Genomic DNA, 22,859 nt, shown 5'->3' on the forward strand with positions numbered 1-22,859 from the left:
AAAGCTTTTTAGTGGTTGTTTTTCTGATGAAAAGTCAAAACTTTCTAGAGGGAAAAAATATCCATTTCCCGGCCAGCTGTATTAAATACATAGATCATTTAGGTTATGGCCCACAAACAAATACATGGGAGTTTAATCGTTTCTCTTGTCCTCTTTCAGTGCAAACACTTAGATACCAAGTAATAAGTGCCTTAGAAATACCATAAAAGTATATTTACATTAGATAGGCCATTGAAGCAAATGCATCTTGGAGGCAACTAATTGGCATAATGAAAACTAACAAAACTAATTATTTTTCTTAAATAAAGCAAAATGTTTCTCAAATTATTGAATATTTAGTAAACTTTTACTAAATTTTGCCAGCCACAGGAGGTGCTTAGTTTGGTTAAAATTAATTCTGAAACCAGGGAGAAGAAGCAACTAACTTTAGAACACAAGTATTATCTTTAAAGCTTGCATTAGAGGAGGAGAGTTTCCCTCCCACAATAGTCTCCCTATTCCTCTCTCCCTTTACTACTACTCTTTGTCAAAAAAGCCCTGTGCTGAAGCAAACCCCTCATTCCAGCCAAGGAGGTTTGGAAATGCTCCTTCTGGAGCCAGATGTCTATGGTTAGTATTTATTATTAATTATTATTATGTATTTGTATTACTGACATGCCTAAGAGCCTAGTCATGGACTCATACCCCATTGTGCTAGGCACTGCACAACCACAGAACAAAAGATAGCACCTGCCCCAAGGAGCTTAGAATCTAAGTATCATATTATAATAGTGCCTAGAGGCCTCAGCCAGATAGGGACTCCATTTTTCTAGGCAATGTACATGCACACAATAAAAGATGATCCCTGCCCCAAAGAGCTCACTACTCTTGGCTAGCAGTATGGAAGAGCATACATTGTAGATCACATTTGATATCTTAACTGAAATCTAATCATTGGTAGTTGTGATGGGGTCTGCAACCTCTCCCACAAAAACAAAGGCAGGAAAGGGTTAAGAACCCTGTGACAGACAAACTAGCCATGCCCTAGTTCAGCTGTGAGAAATGCCAATTATGGAGCAACACCCCCCCCCCCCCGCTGTGGTGCCTAATGAGGGCAAACCCAACTGTAAAGAGGGAGGAAGAAGAAAAAGAAGGGACAGAAAAGCTTGGGATTTCTGAGGAGCAATGGCTCTCAGCCAGGACACACCAGCCTGCCTCTGAGAAACTACTGACTCCCTTGAGGTTGAGATGAAAGCCCTGAGGATCAAGGACCTTTTGACTCAGCTTTATGTTATGTGTATAGACTCTGCCTTTTTTCCTGATGCGATTTGAACCATTGGTGTCTGGGCCAAGGAGCGATCCAGACCACTTGATGTGGAACTCTGGCACATGGTTGAGCTCATCATAGCTGACAGTAGCAATTCAAGCGTTTCACCCCATTTCAAACTGGCATGAAAAATCTAAAGCCACTGACTCACCTTCTCACCATGATTTCCACTTTTCTGTCACTAGTTCATTGATTTCCATCCCAAAGAATTTCAGGCATCCCACTATTTCCTTGAGAGACCTCTTCCATGTGACCAGCCTTTCACAGCAATCTTGGAAAACAGCTTACAACCACATTCAGTAATCTTTGCAATAAGGACCTTTGGTATAATACCACATCTGTTGTGAGCCAGCTATTAGATCTGATCTGCATTGCACTCAATTTATATCTGTACTAATCTGTGTGGAAATCTATGTGTACGCTCACCCACCTGGAGAAGATGTATTCTAATAAAGGAAGAAGCCAAAGCATCAAGCTTAGAAGAATCTAATGCCTTGATCCTGAAAAGACTGAAGCACATGCTGAACTGTATATAACATAGTCCTTATCCAAAGCCCTTTAAGATCAATGGACAGCTCCTATCGACCTGAGAAGACTTTTGCTTTCAAAGGGACTACTCAGAGTGCACAAAATTCAGCACTCGAGTAATTCTTTGCAGGATCTCGGCCTGCATCTGCTCCCTTTCTTTACGGATTTGGATTTAACCTACAGAAGAAACTGTACAAGAGCTTACAGAAAGCAGAAGAGTTGGCGATATAATTAGGCATGCACCGAATTCAGTGAAAAGATTGTCTAGTTAACAATCTATATAGAACAGGCCAATAAGACAAACACACAAAGAGCATTTTCCTTGGTGTACAGGTCTCCCACTGGTCTGTCCTGATCTACATCCATATGCATGGAAGGCAAAATGTAAAAGGACAGGTTAGGGAGGGGAGGCATGAAACTGACACTCGCCCTAGCTGGACAGTTTGGAAGTGGACTTCCAACCTCCAGTCCTGAACACTTGGGATCAGTCCACTACAGAGATGGGGCCAATCGCAAAGGGCTTGTTCCAAACCCTATTAAAATCAATGGAAAGACTCCAATTGATTTCAATGGTTCAGACCCAAAGTTCAGACTTCTGCAAATTTCTCCAGAGTTTGAGGCTGTTTGGATCTGAGAGTTTGGTTTTGGCTCATCTCTACATGAAATACTTCTGTCCAAAACAGGGGTTGTGTCTTTGGTTGTTGATGTGTTAAACTGTAAGCAACAGATGTCTCTGCCGTTGGACTGAGCGGCAAGTCTCCCAATTTACTTCAGTTCAAGCCAGATTGCTATGTAAATTTCTAGGAGCCCACAAGTAGGTCAGCATTCATAAAGGGGTCATATCTCATCCCAGTTTACATCTTTATAGGTCAACAGTCTGGTTTGATACTTATATATAGGCTTGGAAGGATTAGATTTTAAATCAGCCAGTGTCTATAACTGACATTTTCTCACTCCATCCAAAAAGACTGAAATATCTTCTCACATTAATAATAAAAAGTTACAGAATGGAGAAATTTAATACATTTATGTTGCACTTACAGACAGCTAATGCTGTCAGTTCTATCTAGCAAATCAACTAATGGGAGCTATTCTAAAATAGGATTGCCTGATAATATTACTGTTCTATTTCTGAATCTTATGAACCTCAACTTCTAAAGTAATTAGGTTTTAAATAAATTAGTATAAAGTTTTGTTTTAACTTCCAGCTAGTGCCAAAATTTAGGGTTAGTAATAAAAACATAAAATGAAAAAATCCTAGGAAATAAACATTAATATAGTTGAAACCCATAAGAATAAAAATATTCCGAACCTAATTATAAAAATAGCATTATATTTAGTAGGAAACACTCAGGGTTTCAGGGATGAAAGATACACCAACTATGGGCTTGTTTACACTGGGAAACTATGTTGCATTAGAACACGTTAACGAAGATGATTTACTCAGCATAGACATGGACTGTCATGTTTAACATTGTGTCAGCTAATTGGGGTAACTTGTAGGGTTAATACACTGTAATCTCCTAGTACAGTTAAGTCCTATGAGCACGTGATTTCCAAAAGAAAGAAAATGTACAAAAATGTTTGTAGATTTTGCTCTACCAAGAAAATTCCAGCACTGTAATAAGACTGCCAAAGCCTGCCTGCCTGCTGTTCGATATGGGTTCACACTGTGAAGAATATTATGCATCTTGGACCACACTTAGACACTTGCAGAATGTTAAGACACATGGACCACCACAGGTTCCTTGGGAAAGTCTCTGTCATCCATTCCCAAATCTGTAAAGTGAGGATGATAATACTTAGCCAATTCACTGGAGTGCTATGAAGCAGGCTTAATTTACTTGTGTTTCTAAAGAGTGTGGAAATCCTCACAAGGAAGATGCTGTAGAGCCCTATTCTATTTAGGTTCTTATATACCTCGTCACCTGACGTATCTAGAAATGCAAAGCAGTATTATTATTAAGCACCTGATCTCAGTTAGATTCTTTCCAAAGGAATCGTGCCTGTGTAAGGTAGTGTGAGATATCAAAGCATTAAGAGGTTCCAGAACAGCTCCCTAAAGCCAAACTAAAAACAAACTAATCTACACACCAAAGAAACAAATATTAATGGGGTCCCTGGTCCAGCTTCTGATGTAGCCAGTGGCTTTGCAATGTATTGAAATAATATTTTACAATATATAAAGTCTGATGTGGGATCTTGGTTTAAATCACTTCGGCAGCTGCAAGAATGCAATCTGTGCAAAATAAAGTAACTCATTTTTTCTCTCCACAGAGACAGCTAACAGTCAGATGGCTCTGAGCTCATGCTGATTAATACTGTTTCCTCCTTTACTCTTCATTTCTATACAGCTTTGTTGGCTTTTTTTCCCTTATTATTTTCCTTAGGGTGAAATGTTTTATTGCTTGCTCCTGTTGGTTATTTTATTTATTTTCAGGAATTGTATTTATTTATTTATTTTTTTACAAGCAGGGATATTTTAAATTTCCTTCAGTTACCAGGAGGCACAAGGGAAATGGAAGATTCAGATGAGATACTTTCCCTTCCCCCTCCAAACCACCCATGCAAAAGGGCAAGTATTGTCAACAGACACGATGGAGTGGCAAATGCGAAATGTCTTTTTCATTATGTAAGACATTCTCACAGGAATATTAAGCGAGCAAGGGAGAAAGAAAGAAAAAAGCACCAGTAACAGGTAGGCAGGAAAGGTTCATAAAAGTCAGTTCAGTCATTTCTTGGTATACTATTGATCATTTTGCAAAGTGACTTGTGCTACTGTGGCAATCACTAAATAGGAGAGAACTGAAAGGTCAAATGATGCAACACTTTAAGAAACCTGAACAATGCACTAAAAATGAATGAACTCACTGGTGGGTGGATGGGTGTGTGTGCATGCTGCCCTCTACTGGATAGAAGCAGAAGTGCTCAATAGCGTGTCATAAATCATCTTCAGCTAACAGAGATTCTCCTGTAGCTCAAGGGGAATGGGATGCTGTGTTTGTGGCACATAAGAATCTGAGTTTTCTGCTCATTGTAGTCATGCAACTGCAAAGCCATAGAGGGCAACAGAATTATGATGATACGTTTAGGGCCAAATTCTTAAAGGTACAAATCTCAGTATTTACACATGGAAACTGCCATCCGTCTCAGCCATAAGTGCAACTGCGGGTGTAAGTGCCAGTGTGTATGAGCAAATGGCCACATGCATCAGGGAATGTCCTAAGATTTTCAGGGCCCTACATGAAGCATCTCTTCTGGGATGCTGAGCAGCCTCAGTGCTCCCATAGAAATCATTGGGAGCTCAATGTGCTCAGAACCTTGCAGGACTGGACCCTTAATTCTTAGACTGATGCCCAGTGATTGGGGGTAAGGACAGGAGCAGAAAGAGAAAGACAAAATGTCAATCTCATTGAAGTGTAATTTCTGCACAAATGTTTGTAGGTACCAAGACATCAATAAAGCTATGCCTCTGAGAAAATACAACCTCCACCCTCAGTTGCAAATGGTCTATTTCAGGCATTTAGTTAACGTGAATTACCCATCTTGGAAATTCATGTTTGGGTGTTGGACCTTGTGAGAGGACATTGTTTAACTGGCTGCTACACAATAAAAATGCTCAAGGAGAAAAGAAGAAGAGTGGAGATGAAAGCACAGAGCTGAACTGTCGTGCCACATGGGGCCAGTTTTTACACAGGTAGAGCTGGGAAAGTATATCCTGTATATGAAACTAGGAGTCACATACCTGGGCCCTATATCTGTCCAAGGCACTTATATGGCCCCATATAACCATAGCATCTGAGCACCTTACAACCTTTAATGTTCTTATGATGCCAACACCCCCATGAGGTAGGGCAGTGCTGCTATCCACATATTACAGATCAGGAAGTCAGGCACACAGAAACTGAGGTGACAAAGGAAACCCACGGCAGACCAGAGAATTGAACTCAGGAATCCCAAGCTAGTGTCCCAACCACTGGGCCATCCTTCCAGCCTATATGCACTGTAGAAGTCCAAAGGGCATGAGGGTCTGTGCATGCTGAAATGAGCCTTCTCTCTATAAAGCAAGCCACATAACTCTGTTATGCAGCCCGCATTAGTGAAAAACCATTTCTTCCAGCTGCTTGATTTTTCCTGATTCTCTTTGGTGATCATTTCAGATAAGTTTTACTGCATAGCCAGTGAAGTTTATTTACATTCAACATTTGCACCTGCATTTAGGATCCTGACTTTGTGTAGATGCCCTGTGATAAGGGGCATGGAAATCCAAAGAGAAGGGGAGAGTTTGGAAAACAGAAAATAGGGCGGATCCAGATCTGGACAGGGTGAATAAACACACAAAAATTCAACAAGTTTGAAGGTGGCAGATTGACAGCTCTGGAAACTGAAGTCCTCTATGCACAGAAGAAGTGCATGGACGGGAGCACTGAGAGCTGCCCACATACAGAGTCCCCTCCAACCAATGTACCTCAACCCTGGGGCAGAGGGACCACCTCTAGGGGCAAGAGGGCAATTCATTCTTTATGGCCCATTCACATCCTTGGCAGGCTGCCAAGAAATCGGATTGTGACCATATTTGTCACTATTGACCCAGGCTTGATTCAGACTGCAGATTTAGCCATTCCAGGCCCCACTGCCAATCTCCCAGAGCCATCTAGTCTCCCAGAATTCATCCCCTTTCAAATAGGCTTGACAATCGTTCTGGTACTTACCATTACTATGTTGGCCAGATGAGCAGAAATGAGTGCATAAACCCCTCCAGAGGAACCCACCACTGGCGCAGTCATGTCAGCTACTGATACCACCAGGGAACCTTGGAAGAAGAAAACGGCTAATTACAATCTCCCATTGATAGGAGAACTCTCCACCTGCACCCTCTTTTATGCATTAGGGGTAGGGTGACCAGATAGCAATTGTGAAAAAACAGGACAGGGGATGGAGGGCAATGGACACCTATACAAGAAAAAGTCCCAAAAAACGGGACTGTCCCTTTAAAAAAGGAACATTTGGTCATCCTAATTAGGGGCTGCAGTCAGCAATACTGGGGGAGGGGAATAAATTGACTAGAGAACCTGACTAAGCCCAGTAGCACTGCCAGGAAAGTGACACACATTCTTTTACATCGACTTTAAAACTACAATCAAATATATTTGATCAGGGTCAGCCACCGTGCTTGCAGCTGCTCTGTTTTGCTCTCTCTCTCTCTCTCTCGGTCTCTCTTTTTGGTTCTCAGTTGCTTTGTGTTCTGCCTTCTCTCTCTCTCTCACAACACACACATACACACCCCTCGGCAAAAGTTCCTGGGTGGGTTTACACACTCCTTTTGTCATAGGGGGGCTTATGCTGACAGTTATGTCAACTGAAGGATGACACAGCTGTCAATCTCAAACCTATAACCAGGTTTCACCCAGCTCTTAACAGCATCTTAAAATCTGTGCAGCAAAAGGAACCACAGCTTAGGTGAAAACAGTGAAGAACCATCGAAGAGATAAGTGTGTCCCCCAGAGGATAAAATGAAAGTGATTTTAGTCCTGACAAGATAAACATTTGCACAATGAGGAGAAACTGGAGACTTGTGACTGATCACTGGGTTCTGATTTAAGGGTGAACAAGTGCAGTTTATTACTTAGGAAGATGCAAAAGCAGGGAAGGCTAACAGTAACTCAGATGGTGACGAGTGGAGGCTCAGAATGGTGCACAAGAGTTTAAATCCAGGAGATGACAAAAGGATGAATCAGTTGTAGAGGAAACTGTTTCAAGAAGGCAGCAAGATGCAGTGGCTGGGGCACTGGATTGGCGGTCAAGAGGGTTTTTATTCCTGGATCTGCCAGTGATCCCCCATGTCAATTTCCGCTGTATAAAATGGGGTTGATGATGCTTGCCCATCTTGTAAAATGCCTGCAGATCTACAGAAGAGAAATGCTAACTACTCTTAATGCAAGTTTCACTCAGTGGAAATCACAGAACGATCAAATGATCAACACCTCCTGCTCCAAACGTGTGTAACCTGTTGATGGCCTATCCAGGCAGGGCCAGGAGGAGAAAGGCCCAACTAAAGCAGGGCACAGTCAAGTCACTTTCTCATTTTTATTGACTCTTCATTTTCCAACATGGAAAGAGTTTTCTTCAGCAGGTTTAGGGCCTTTCCCTCTTGACCACTGGGCATCCTGCAGGGCTCAGAATATCTGTGCATCTGATCCAGTTCTCATTCATTGCTAGTATCACAATGGCATCAAAAGACCACAGCTGAGGTTGGGGCCCCATTGCTCTAGGCACTGCACGCACACACGCAGATAGTAAGAGACAGTTGCTGCCTCAGAAAACTCACAATCTAAACAGATGAGACCCACAAACTGGGGGGGGAGGGGAAACAGAGGCCAGAGAGCTGAAGTAACTTACATAATGTCAGTGGCAGAGCCAGGAATTGAACCCCCTGAGTCTCAGTCCAGTGCCCTGGCCACTAGACCTCTCTGCCCTCCCAGCGTGGGGAAGAGAACCAGAGCTCCAGAGTTAGTTTCTCAAATCAGCTGAAGGGCTGCTGGGGAGGAAGGATCTTCCTGTGGTTAAGAGAGATATGGGTTCTGTTCTCAACTCTACAACTCACTTCTTGTGTGAGCCTGGGCAAGTCACTCTGGAGCAGGCTGTGGTTCTTCCAGTCACTGGGGTCCTGGGCTATCTAGTTTTGCTGGTGGCCCTGACTCCCCCACATCTTGCACTCTGGGCACCAAGCACCAGGTGCTGAAAGGAGAAGGGCTCTCTGTCCTCTCTCACACATTCATGCAACAGAAGCCACAATCTGACCATTGATATCCCCGTGTCTCAGTTTGCCCAGCCTGTGAAATGGGTTTATACGCCACCCTACAACACAGAGTGTTGGGAAGCTTGCATCATTAATGTGCGGGTGGGCGGTTGGGACTTTGGAGAGCATCCCATGGAAATCGTTCACGTTGTTCTATAGACTGTAAACTCTTCAGAGCCAGGATTGTCTCTTTTCTGTGCTTGTACAGTGACTAGCACAGCAGGGTCCCATCCCGACGGGGGCCTTTGAGCGCTACCAAAATAGACATATTGAATAATAATACAAACCATGCAAAACTTGTGTTTTGGTGTCTTCCTCCAAAGCCAGCCCCAGGTTCTCACACCTCTCGAGCAGATCTGGGCTCAGTGCTGGGATAAACCAGCTGACAAGTCTGCCAGGAAACCAGCTGGTTCATACCAAGCTTCACTCAGAGTTTGTCTGACATCTTCAGAGGGCCAGTGATGCTGAGCTTTCCAATAATACTCTCGGGAATTAGGTTCTAGCTCCCTATGCTGGACGTCCTGGAGAACAGCAGTGGCTGGCTGCCTGGTAGTTAAACTCTCTTCCGTTAACGACTTTGTTCTCTCTTTCATGAAAGCGGGGCCCAGCGCTTCCCTGGTGACTCTGGCTGCATGGGTTATTCAGCTGTGCAGCGGTTCTGGCAGCACGCAGCCTGTACTGCACATTAACCTTGCTTACTCTAGCTGTTATCATCAATGTCATTTTGAAAGGAAAATTAGAGCAGCACGGTTTGATTTTCCCATTAAGATGAAATAACTGGAAATCTACAGAGTTCCTTGCTTCATAAGTAAAATGAGATACTAAGTGCCAGTTAAGCCAAGTGTGACTGCAGCACTTCGAAAGCTGACAGAGAGCCAAGGCCTGAGGGGGTGGTCATGCCTAGGACAGTGCACTTCACCAGCATCCCCTAGCTAATCCTCCATGCTGGAGCGAGGGAGGTAAGCATCCCTCCCATTCCGCCAAGATGGAAACGAAGGTGAAGAGAACTCAGGCCAAACCCTAGCAAGTGCTGAGGGCCCTCAACACCCCTTAGGTGAAACGCGGGTGGCGCTCCGCACCTCACAGAATCAGGACCAATGCGACTTGGGTTTGGCATTCAACACTTCTGTGCTCTGACAGACCACAATGCAACATCTTCAGTGCTACAGTTCACTCTACCATGCTGCTCGCTCAAGCTTTCCTATGTCGCGCTCATCTTCTATGCACTTGTTTTCTTGGACCCAGATAGACACTTACATCCTCTCTCGGAACTCGCTCAAGCACTGACGGATCAAGGGAAAACAGCAGTGGGATAACTGCATTCGGAATCCAATTCTCCTGTGCCAAGGGCCAGCAGAAAACCTGCAAAGTGCACCCTTAAGCCCCAGGTGCTGCACCTGGGATGAGTTGAAATGACTAAAGTTGTTGCTTCAGATCACTATTTGATGCCAACAGGGCTGGCCTTATAGTTTACAGGACTCCACACTGTTCTGAAGAGGGGAAATCGAGCCATGCATTACCAGAAGGGTCCTACAAGCAAGTCCCTTTCTGGTGCCATTGTAGAAGTCGGCGATAGAGCCAGCATGTCAACTGGAGTTTTGAAATCCAGATGCAATGTCTTTCTGAAGGTGCCCTCACTCAAATAGAAGTTATGGGCTTGATGCAGGAACACTGAGTGAAATCCTTTAGCCTAAGATCACGTCATGCTAGTCATGCAAGAAGTCAAATTAAATGGTTCCCTTCTGGCCTTAACATCTATGAATCTATGACTCTACGTGAGCTGTACAGCTCATGTGGGATGAAAAACACTATGCCACAGCTTACTTTGCTTGGGTTCATGGCCAGCCCTGGATGCAAACACCACAAGGGGATTTTACAACACTGAAAGAAAAATAAAGCATCTAGAGCCAGATGGGTTGGGATACTAGTAGGCAACAGAACAGCCCATCTGCTTCCCATCTTAGCACACTCCCCGGTTAGATTCCCACTGCACTAGCAGAGACAGGCTCAGTCAGAAAACAAGGACTCCAGGTCATCTTCTCCCTGTCAGGATGGCCAATAAAAGTTGTCTGTAAGCTAGACATTTCAGAGAGCAAATTGTGCTGGTACAATAATAATGATGTATCCGAAAGAAGACATGGTTTCTTCTATTCATCTCAATTAGAGGCAGGCTGGGTCAGGTTACAAAGCTCCTTTCACTGTGAATTTTAGAAAGTAATTGAAGAGATGGAGAGACAAGGCAGACAAAGCCTAAGCCAGCATCACGAGGCAAGGATACGAGAGATTATTCCTGATTAGCAAGGAAGAGGGAAAAACCACACAACGGCAGAAAGCAGCAGAGTCCTAAGGAGGACAAAACATTTCAAATGGACTTTTATCACTTTGCTAATTACTCTGCTAATATAGAGCTTGACTGTGGCTTAATCAAGTGTCAAGGCTCCATTGCACTATTCAAACAACATAGACAGGGTAATATTTTAAAAAGTACCTAAGTGACATAGGAACCTAAATCTCATTTTCAAAAGACTTGGGCCCCTAAGTATCTCAGGCACCTTTGAAAATGTTAACTAAACCCCCACCCCCGATGGGACACAACTGGTGGATGAAGCAGACAAATGGAGTGGGCTGGGTTGGAAGGATGAGAGAATAATAAACTAAACAGTTTAGCAGAAGGCATCATTGCAGTGCCCCTGGGCCAGAGTATGAACTGTATGTCTTCACTGCAAAAAATAAAAGGTGCGCCAACTCAGGTTAACATAGTAGCAAAGACACAGCAACTCCGCTTTTAACATGGGTTAGCAGCTTGAGTTCAACCCCAAACTTCCCCACCGGCTTTAACTTGAGCTAAGACTGTTCCTAAGCATGCTGATTGTCCTTAAATCAGAACCCAACAATGCATAAACCAGTAGCAGATGTCTTCTCCCCCATGCCAGCTTGGCTGCACTAGCTGGCTCACTGGGGGTGGGGCAGGCAGAGTCCAGCTTCTGCTGAATCCAATCCCTGCCTGCCCCTCTGTTCTCACAGCAACAGCTCTCCCACTTGCACTGTGGATCACTGCCATGTGCTGGCTATGTAAAAGGGGATCCTTATGTCCCTTTACTCCCCTGCATGGGTGCACAGAGCAAGCCATGATTTTGCCCTGAATTGGGAGTGATGCATTTCTGTCTTTCTAGTTTTTTATACCATGTTCTTCACTATGGTAGCTTCATATGGCCGACCTTTTTACCATCTATAGTTATAGGTATATATGCAGACGCACCCATATCTGTACATAAACGCACACAGAGAGCTCTGGGGCCCTAAAATTGCACTTAGCCAGTCCCCTTGCTATTCACAGAGCATGGGGGGGGTGGGGGAAGAGGCAAAGTGGGAGACTTGCAGTCCTAGCTGTCAGAAATCCAGGGCTTGCAGCTCCACTCTAGGGAAAGTTGCTCCCTCTTACAAATCGACTGGAGTTTGCCAAAAGGGGCCACGCTCCAACAGAGCTTGGGACATCATTTGGACTGGGTCTTGGGTGCTAAGGAGTGAACGAGTTGCAAGGGAAGCTGGAGGAACGTTGCGCTGGGGCTTAGGTGGGAGTCCCCTAGAGGCAAATGGGATGAACTGTTGTTTAGGGCTGTAGCCAGGGACCAAGGGAAGGGAGCAAAGGCTAGAGAGGCAGTGGTGGTACTGGAAGGAGCTGATGGACCTGAGTGGCTCAGATGGCTTTTCTTGGCAGAGACAAAGCAGGTTCTGCCCAATTGGGGGAAAACAATGGATGTTGTGTTACTATACGCATCTTATCACTGCAATGCTGGCAAAGTGTGTGCCTGGGAAGTTTGCTGGGACACGGCTGGTCAAGAGCCAAACACAAAGCTGTGTCTGTCAGGACCAAATCTCTCACAGGGCTTGTCTATACAATCCAGTAGTGTGCAGCAGTGGGGTGTGAATTCTAATGCACACCAACATGTCTCCCACTAACTGCCCTGTTTAGACTCTGCTGGTGCACACTAGAAATTCTCTAGTGCAGGTTAACATAGCCCTTTTTCAAACAACACTATGTTAATAAGCAAAAGGGAACTCTTACGTGTGCGCCAGCTGTGACTCAGGGACCACTTCGTACTAAATGCCAGAGGGCACAGGGTGCACAGAGTTTTACAGGGATCCCCTGGGTTGTATATATGCATACTAATTTGCCAAAGGGTGGCATGTGAGGTCTCTACCAAGAGCCAGTAGCCTGCAGGTCATCATAATCAACACAAAATGTAAAAAGAAAAGGAGTACTTGTGGCACCTTAGAGACTAACAAATTTATTAGAGCATAAGCTTTTGTGAGCTACAGCTCACTTCATCGGAAGCTTATGCTCTAATAAATTTGTTAGTCTCTAAGGTGCCACAAGTACTCCTTTTCTTTTTGCGAATACAGACTAACACGGCTGCTACTCTGAAACCTGTCACAAAATGTATGTATGGATAATATTTAAGAAGTTATTTATCTGCACTAAAAATTATGTTTTTAAGGATTTGGAGGTAAGGCAGGTCACCACGAGGTGACACGCCTCGGACAGGCTCCTTTCAGGCAGGAGGTAACAGATACTTATCTCCCTGTCTGGTCATATGTGTATTGTAGGCTTCACAGTGTAGACCTATTTGCATACTGAGCCAGATGCTGATTAAGAGATTCCGCCAGAAATCTACCAGAAAGAAGAACCCAGAAAACAACCACGAGCAGGGGGAGGTCCTGATTGCGAATAAGGACAATGGATTGTTCTGATATATCTGGGGTGTAAACAGACATCCGGGATCTTTCACCGTGGGGGCAAGCTGACAAGCACGACTTGTCTCATGAATGGAAGATCACAGCCAAGCCTGACTGTAAAATACTGGAAGGACTTTGGGTGAGCATCCCTCTGTAAGACAGGAAAGTATCTAGTTAAGTAAGTCTAGGTTCTAGAATGTGTATTATGATTATATTTTATAGGTACCCATTTGTTTCAATACTTCTGCTAGCTATCACTTGACTCTCTATACTCTGCTAAATAAACTTTTCCTTGTTTTCACTATAAACATATCTAAGCATTGCATGTTAAACAGAGCAGTGACCTGAGATGGAAGTGGTCGGCTGGGATGTACTGCTTCTTCGGGAGCAGCGAATCTGTGAATGTTGTGAGTGTCCAGTGGAGCAAGGTCTGGATTCTCCAGGGAGATGCACGGGGGTTGGAGCGTGCCTATTGTTAACCTGCAGAGAGAGTGGGGTCTGGATAGACCTAGAGGAGAGCATGTGTGTTGCCTGTGGCCAGTGGAGTTGTGGAGCTGACTCCCAATAGGCACAGACAAGGGTTTCTCATGCTAAGGACAGGTGGTAGCAAGGTGTCTCACAGCTCTGAGTACCCCCAGGAAGTGCCTCACAGCTCTGAGTATCACATCATGGTCTACGCAGGCCAGTTAGGGTGCAACACGTTGCTGTGCCTTAGAATTCACACCCTGCTGGTGCATAATACTGATCTATGTCAACAAGCCCGAAGACATTGTTAACAGGCTTTTCCTCTGCAACACGTTAGTAAATATTTAATTATATTCAATGTAGCTGTCACCTGTAGAGTTAGGGTGTTAAATCTAGAGACTCATTTCAGTCCAAGTGAGAAAGAAAGGGGCTTAGTCCTGCTTTACCCGCAAATCTCAGTGCATCCTTAATCCTGGAGCGGACGCCCCCTTAATTCTGGTAGCTGAAAGACACCCCTCCCCAGGGAAACGTAGCCAGGTTCCTGGGCTCTTATGGAGCCTGGCTGAGTGAGTTGTTCTCTGGCTGAGAAGCTAATGAGGAACCATTAATGAGAATAGTATTTACACAATTAAATCCCTGGGCGCTGTGCTGGAAACATCCCTTTCAGTCTCACTATCTCTGCACAGCAAAAGATTCTAATAGCAGAGCCAAGCAAACTGGAAAGAATTAGATTAGAAATAATGAGCTATCTCTCCTGATGAAAGTCAGTTAAGGGCAGGGGATGAGCATGTTTGGGCTGCCCCATTTGTTTACAAGCTGTATTATCTCTCTATTTCTTCGATCTGCAGCATTCATCTGTGCTCTCTCTCACTCACTCTCCCAGCACAGTTCAAAGCACCAGGAACATGTTTTAAATCAAATGTGTCAAATAATTGGCTAAACAAATCTAACCGCAAAGGGATATTGTGTGCTGGTTTTCTGCCTGTGATTCTTCATGTTAACAATTTCCAAGTTGTATTCACCTTGAGATAAGAAGGGATTACTTTCAGCACTGCCTTCCACAGCATACAGAGCACCGTTAATTAAAGGAAAAGCATGTGCATGAAGGGAAAAATCAGAGAATTCATTTAGCATAAATAAGGAGCATGGTAGCAGAGACAAACTAAAAGACGTGCCCAGTCCATAAGAAGTGTGTGTGAGCCTGCAAATCCTGGCTGTGGTTACAATTTGTCAGTCCTCAAGCAACAGCAGGCCAGAGCTACCAAGGATAAAGGCTGAGGCCACAGATTTGCTCTCTTCCAGTCCCGCTACTAGAGGTGGCTCTGATGGCAAGTAAATTCCACCTATGACTTCACAAACAAAGGAAGCGACAGAGTCAGCCTGCAGAGCTCGCATGTGATTTGAAACAACAAACCCTAAATGGTGGCTTGCTTTGCTTGTGCTGCCGGGCATAGGCCTTTTCTCAAAAACGGTCCTAGTTTTTCCACTTTGCATTTATAAGCAATTGGTTTTTTTAAGTCGGTGTATTTTTTGGGTAGCAGTTAGTCAAACGTAGACCCATCTGCCAAGCCTTCGGCTAAGGTGTCAAGTTGTAAGCATATTTCCAAACAGTGTTCAACACAGTTTTGAGCCTTGGATCTCAGCTACGCTCTGAGAAGCCAGCAGGGTGTGGGAGCTGGTTACCACACAATAGTACCCAATGTGGCCAAACCATGTTTCAGTCTTGCAGAGTAAGTGGGGTAGACCCAGATTTCAGCTGGATTCCCACAAGCCACATTTCAGCCTCGGATTCTGCAGATCACAATGGCTCAATAGACATGGGGTGAAGTTTTCAAAAGCACCTAAGTGACTTAGAGTATGTCCATACAGCCATGGGCAGCACATGAACCCCCTGTTCAGGGAGGCTAGTGTCCAGCCCTGCCCCTTCTACCCGAGGGTCCATTCCTACCCTACCCTACCCCACCCCATGCCTCTCCCCTCCCCTGCTGGAGCCCCGAGCCCCACCTGCCGTCAGAGGATCCCTGCCCCAGCCAGCTCATCGGCCATCCCGAGTCCCAGTCCACCCAAGCCACAGAGGACACAAAGATGTGATCAGCCTCTGCATTTTACTGCATAGCTGTTACCGCCATGTGAGATACACGCATGAGCTTTTTGGGTGCCCAAACTGAGAACCCTTAAAGAGGTCTGACAATTCAGAGAGCGGGGGCTGGTATATAAACTCCCTAGTCACTCCTGAAAATGTCAGTCAAATACAGACAGACAGACAGAGAAAAAATCTTGGCTTTTGACTTTGCTTCTCCTTCTGAACTTGTAAATTCCAGCCAGAGTTTAAGGCAGAACAAGAGAGCAACTCTGCCTCCTCCTCCTAGAATGGCAAAGGTATCGGGCCACCTGATTTATCCCCAAGGGATTAACACTACAGTGATGCAAATGCAATGTCATGATGCCATGATCGTGCCAGTGATCAGCGATGCCACAAAGGTCCTGAGTTGGACAGGCCCTGGACATGAACCTTGCCAGTATTTCAGAAGCATCTCTGGACATCCCTGGAGCAGAGCTCACCAGGCTGCGCAGGTACTGCATGAGAGCTCTGCAGGAAGCACTGGTGGCTTTTGGGCACAGCTGCTGTCTTTCAGCAGATTAAAGCACATTTGAACCAAGGCTGCCACATGTCTATGCTCCAGTCAGAGCCTTCACAAGCTTCTGAGGTTTTGCTTAACAGGTTTTAAAAGCCTCTGAGGTTTTGCTTTCTTTGGTTTCCAGGCATGTGAGGTTCATGCCTGCTGAGTCTCAAATGGAGCTCCGAGGTTCACTGAAGGCACCCGGGCTGCATAGTTGGCAGAATTTGGCTCAATGTTTAAAACATTTTTTTTAAACAAATGGAAAATTTTGCAATTCAGAATGGGGGCTACGTTCTTGTAAGTACCTGCCTGGCTTTCCCTGCCAAGTAGAAATGCATGCACCTCAAAGGAAAATGAAGAGCTAAAATCAAGGCTTCCTTGCTGCTGAAAGAACTGATATGGCAGAGACATGGGGGTACTTTAGTAATTGCTCCCCACATCAGCACCATTGTGCAGGGTCATTCCCAAAATATTGCATCCTGCAGATGCTATTTGCAAGACAGACTGTATAGCCCCATTGCATCCATGTTTCAAGTGTTATAACCTTAGTGCTAGAATTACAATGGCAAGGCTAAATGGCCAGCATCATCCAAAGCATGGTCTTTGGCACGGAAAGCAAAGAACTCCTGCCCAAGAAAGGTTAAGAATAGGCACCTTTTCCTCCTATACCATAAACACCCAAACCTTTGAGAACATTAATTGTGATACTTCTGGGCACGGTCATCTGGGTCAGACACATCACTTACCTGCTACAACTCCAGCAATGTAGACAAAGCCAATCCTTGCAGCCCCATGCACCATTTCAAGGGGAACCCCAACCAGAAGCTGAAGAGCAACATTGAGTCCAAGGTGTTCTATCCTGGGGCAAAGAAAAATACCATTAGTTGTGTTCTTTCTAACTGTGTTTTCCCCTTGTTTCCCACAATGTAACAATGTCTTGGAAGAGAAGGCCAAGTGAGCCACAATTCTAAATTCTAATCACAGATTTCCTTGGCTTAGTCTATGTAACTTTCATGCATTTTTTTTTTTAGCCACTGACCTACAGCTGATTTATCATCAATATTCATATCACATGCTCTGATACCTGCATTTGGAGAGACAGGCAGCTATCCCTGGGCATAGGTTTTGTCATGAATCCATGACTGCAAACTCCACCACAGTGGCAAGGGGATAAAAACCATGACCTTTGTTTAAAAGCTAAACAAAGCCAAAGCCAAAGCCTAAGGAAGACTCACCAGTAGTAACGTTGGGGGTTTTAGCCTTGCAGGCTGCAGCCACTAGAAGACAATTTTGGCACATGAAATTAAACAGATCTGACATCATCCAACATAGAGAAGTTGTGATGGATACAGTTCACACTCCCCAGTCATTTATTATAGGCTACCATGGTGGATTCCTTCAGTGAATTTTGTGTATGATATTATGTTAGATATTTACTATTCCAAAAGAATATTACAGATAATCCCCAGATGAAGTGGGCTAATTCTAGATAGGTAGAATGCACTCCCTGATTTTTCCGTTAAACCATTTCCTAAGAATTCTGTCTTCTCCCAAGATTACACCAAATTCTCTTCATCTTCCATGTTATAAGGGCCACTATCTTTATAAGAAGACACTTCTCCCTCTCAATAGCATTGGTAATGGATTGCTATGACATGAAGTCTGCTGATTCAGACCAGCGGTTTTAGGAATGCTCCACACATTACTCAGATTCAAGCCTGTTACTATGTGAACCTGAACAACAGGGCATGGCCTGGCCTAAAGGAATATACGACATGAAGAAAAATGTGTGAACCAATGCATATAGCAGGAATGTAGAGCCATGGACTATTCACTATGCATTGACCCACCAAATACACTGGGTGATGAAGACAGTTAAGTGAAGACTATGTTTGATTCAGGGGCTAGGAATGCAACTGAGAGAAGATTCCTGGTTTCCTTCTATTGTCCATTTTCAGAAAATCAAATCCTTTTGGGAGTGTGCTTGACATAGTATTTTAATCTATATAATGGAAATTCTCCCTTTTGATGCCAAATTGTACTCTGAAAAGATCAAGCTTTGGTGGCACAGGTATTACTGATAAAAAGACAGTGAGTAAAATATCCGCCTGAAAACATTTTTATCGTACCAAGCAGACGCTATGAAATGATTTCACCTTTAAGTGAAACTCTGTTCAGTGTAGTCCACATAATTGAAGCTACTGATGCATGTATAAAATTAGAAATAGCTTCTGCATGGAAATAAATAGCAATACTAGAGAAAAAGCATGGTTACTGGAATCAGGGGACCCACAACCAAGCTGTTCAGAGCACGTTACATCACTTATTGCTTTTACTGCTAATCCTCCTTTGCAGCCCTTAGATCCTTTCAAAGACCGCAAAGTTCTTTACAAATAGCAATTGAGCCTCACAACACTCTTATTACACCCTTTTTCACACATGGGTACAACGGAGTACAGAGGAGTTAAGTGACCTGCAGCCATGCAGCAAGACAGTGGCAGAGACAGACAAGAGCCCAGTAATCTTGACTCTCAGTCTTCCGCTCTAACCACTTGACAGTATGCCCTCCCGCTCTGCACATCAATTTGACATGCGAGTTTCAAGGCAATTCTAGGTTACGCACAGCTGTCCTATGACAGTTCCTTTTTCACCTTGCTGATACTCAATGCTGCTTCAGGATTCCTGCTAGCAGGCCACACCCCACGCTCCATGTCCTAACATTTGCTGGGCTATCCCTATCTGCTTGTAGCAGGAGCAGAAAGAAGGTAGAGATTTCATGTTCGGCTGACATAGGGTGGCTTCATGTGGGGAATCTATCAAGTGCAAGGAGTGATTGTGAAAAGCACTCAGGGTTGACCTAGCTCTGCTCCCACTAGAGTCAATGATTTAATGCTGATGGGCTGCAGCAGAAACAGAGAGAGGCCCATGCTGAGTGCTTGTGCAACTCCCACCTACAGTGCAGAACAGAGTGTCAAGGCTGCATGCGGAATGCCAGCCTGTCGTTCACCATCCCTACTGCGCACGTTAACAAGTGCCAACCTGCGTGGGAGCCAGGCGGAAAACGTGAATCCCAAGCAGATGCATCTGTGAAAAAAAGACACCGATGCTGTAGATTTCCACTGTTTGGTCATGAATTTAGAACAGCAAAGATCTTGCATCTAATCAACAACACTTGGCACATAGACGTTGTTTTCTATTTTTTAAAGCATCATACAAATATTTACACATTTCCTTTGCTACTAAAGGATTCCCAAGTGCTTTAACGATGGTACTACGCCTTCCGTATGCCATCCTAGATAGTTCCTGGTCACCCGTGGTGTTCTCACCACCCAAATGGCCAATCAGTTATCCTGTCCCCAGTGCCTTAGTCATCACTTATCTTGGGTTAGGTATATTTAGTTCTTTTGGGCTTTCCTCATGTTAGCATTGTGATTTACCTAATGTAAATATCAGGGAAATCTCCCTGCTATGGAGGCTGTAGAATATTCTCCCTGGGTAGGTGGTGGAAGCTTCATCCTTTGGGATGTTTTAAACTTAGGCTGGACAAAATATTAGACATTGTTCTGGAAGGCACAATCCTGTCCTTAAAGGAAGATAGAAACAAACCTATTAAGACATCAGCCTCTCTCTAATTTCTAATGTTCTCTAATAATCCAACCCTCCCCCTGCGTTGTCCCCCCCCACACACACACACATTTGTTCTGCAGTTTATCATTATTGGACATTTCTGTAACCTAACTGAATGTGCTTATTCTGCTTGCTCTGAGCATTGGAGCCACTGAGCATAGTCATTTTCTTGTGTTCATTCTGCTCATGCAGGTACAGGGGACTCAAGCACTTAGTTGGGAATGCCTACCGAAAGTCAAATAGAGATCACAGGAATGAATCAGAGCATCTCACTGCCCTTGTATAGAAGGAAAACAAGAGACTGACACTTAGTAACCATCCTGGGGAATGTCCAACATTTTAAAACCAAGCAACTGTCCTTATTTTAGCAAAGCAGCTTTTGCAGGCAAAGCTTATTCTTGTTAGGGACTCTAAAAGCTATTTCAGTGGATCTGACACATGAGCCTGTTCTTAAAAGCGTTACCAGGAGTGAGCCTATTCAGCCCACTTTCCCATCAAGCTAAGAGCATCAGAGGTTCCATAGTCAATAAGCACCCATAAAACATAATTAGCTTTCTCCAGCTCTGAATGTGTCATTCTTGAAATGACAATGTAACTGATTTATTAGGACGTTAGCCTTCTCTGGGACCAAACAAATGGGACTGAGAATCAATGCAAGTCATTAGTTACGGCCATGTTATAAATGGGTGGGCCCCCGATAATCAACAACTGCTTTGCATGAAAGCACAAGGGCAAAATTTACAGCTTCGACTTGGCTTTTTTTCTTTATAAAGCTCTTTCCATGAGGATGGAGACACAAACAGTGCATTTTTGGAATCTTTCTAGAAGCACAGCCAGCTGGCTTTAGCAACTGCCTTCTTCTCCAACACCTTCTGATTATCACTTTCACTTTAAAAAAAAAAAGCAGACAAGCGCAGTAAATTAAGGAATGCAAATTATCATGTTAAAGTCTCAGCAGGAAGTATAACAGCAATAAACTCCACACCACTGGATTAGCCTGCCCTTTGAAAATGAGATGGGAATAATGGGCTCACAGTAAAAAGATTACTACTTTTTCGGGATTTATCTATTCTCCTGATACGAAAGGTACTTAATACAGATAAGTCAGCAATAAATGACCATTTAACCATCTAACTATTGATGCTGATTCCTCACAAAAACTGCTACAGGGTTTATTATTCAAGCAGGACTGTGTGTGGTTTTGATGGTTATGCATCTACATGATTTAGAATTCATTGCAAAAGTAATGAGGCTCTCTGGGATAAATCTCAAATATTTACAAAGGTTAGACGTTAGATACGGTCTTCATTATTGCCTCTCTCGGAAACCAGCCAGGGCTGTGAAGTAAACTTGGTAAATAAAGGGCTTGGCAAACTTTTAGTCATACAAGCAAGATGTATGACTAAAATCAGAACACTGCTTGCTAAGGCGAAGTGGTGACATTTCATGGATTGGAAAGCCCTGTTACAAACAATAACGAAGGAAGTTTAAACACTAATAATCTTACCTTTCATTCAAATGGATCCCAAAGCAGTTTGCTATTTTATCCGATTATACAAGCTATATAATACACATATGCCCATGTGTATACAAGGTATAGAAGTACGTATTATGGAGAGTTAGACCTACATTTTTGACCTCAAGGTAATTCATGCACACGAGTGATTCTCCGGTAAAAACAGTGAAAACAAGGCTTTTGAGGTTTACTGTGAGGAAAACATGCCAAGGTCAGCACTATACATACCCCTACCTGCCTGAGACTGACCAAAGTGAGTTTATCTCACACTAAAACTACAGTGCCTAGTCTTCACTGTGGCCAAGTCTACGCTTAAAATTTAGGTTGACCTAGTTACATTGCTCAGGAGTGTAAAAAATCCACAGTCTGGAGCTACATAAATAAACCGACTAACTCGCACTGTAGATGCCACTAGGTTGATAGAAGAATTCTCCAGCCTAGTTACCGCCTCTCGGAGAGGTGGATTAATGACAGCAGTGGAAAAACCCCTTCTGTCACTGTAGGGAGTGTCTGCACTACAGCGCTACAGGAGCGCGACTGCAGCACCATAGCTGTGCTGCTGTAGCACCAGTAGTGTAGACATTGCTTCAGTTTTTACCTCAGGATAGCTCAGGGGCATTAATTATACTAAGGTGAAAAACTCAGCTTTTTGACAGTGAAGACAAGCCTTGGGTTGCTGCTCAGTAGAAAGTTACTCTCAACCTTAACTGTTATAAGGCCAATTTTCCCCTCATCCTCGCTTGAGTTCCTCAAAGATGGACCTTTCCACTTCACATTTTGCCTGTGTGGTCTGTGTCCTGTCCAGCAGAAGTGTCTCTTTCTCTGCCCCTCACTATCTGCCCTCACCACCCTCCAGCTGGAGATGTGTTTGGACAAGGCTGTTTTTGGAGGGCCATGGCATGCAGGAGACACAGGTGTTTTGGAAATATCTTACAATTTTTTCTTTTTTTGCCCTGTCTTTTGAACCAAATCCGCTCCTCCTAGGAAATTTACATGATGTTTACTTGAAAGGTCTGGGTGAGATCTTATGCACAAGACCAATTGTAAGCTGAGGAGAGACAAATTTAGGGAGCTATTCACTAGCAAATTAGGATCATCAGATTGATCTTTTCAGCATTTTAGTGGGCATCATTGATTAGATTTCCATTAATCTTTCATGTAAAGGAAAAAAAAAAAAGGAAGAGTCTCTAGCCATTTCCTTGTAAGGTTCAAATTATAAACTATCACAGAGAAGTCTGTCACGGTGATTTTTCCAATGAA

At 43.9% G+C, this 22,859-nt stretch overlaps 1 protein-coding gene across 4 annotated transcripts in view; it reads right to left on the reverse strand.

Annotated features, from left to right (window-relative positions):
- Window positions 1-22,859, reverse strand: part of RHBDL3 (rhomboid like 3) — a 126,701-nt gene that overhangs the window by 8,889 nt on the left and 94,953 nt on the right. For all 4 annotated transcript variants that reach the window (XM_038372354.2, XM_038372355.2, XM_038372352.2 and 1 more), the window contains 2 exons: window positions 17,203-17,315; window positions 6,547-6,647 (listed from right to left, as the gene is read on the reverse strand). In XM_038372354.2, the coding sequence (XP_038228282.1) occupies window positions 6,547-6,647; window positions 17,203-17,315 (214 nt within the window). The remainder of the gene's footprint in view (window positions 1-6,546; window positions 6,648-17,202; window positions 17,316-22,859) is intronic.

Source organism: Dermochelys coriacea, chromosome 14 (assembly GCF_009764565.3).
Source record: "Dermochelys coriacea isolate rDerCor1 chromosome 14, rDerCor1.pri.v4, whole genome shotgun sequence".
NCBI lineage: Eukaryota > Metazoa > Chordata > Testudines > Dermochelyidae > Dermochelys > Dermochelys coriacea.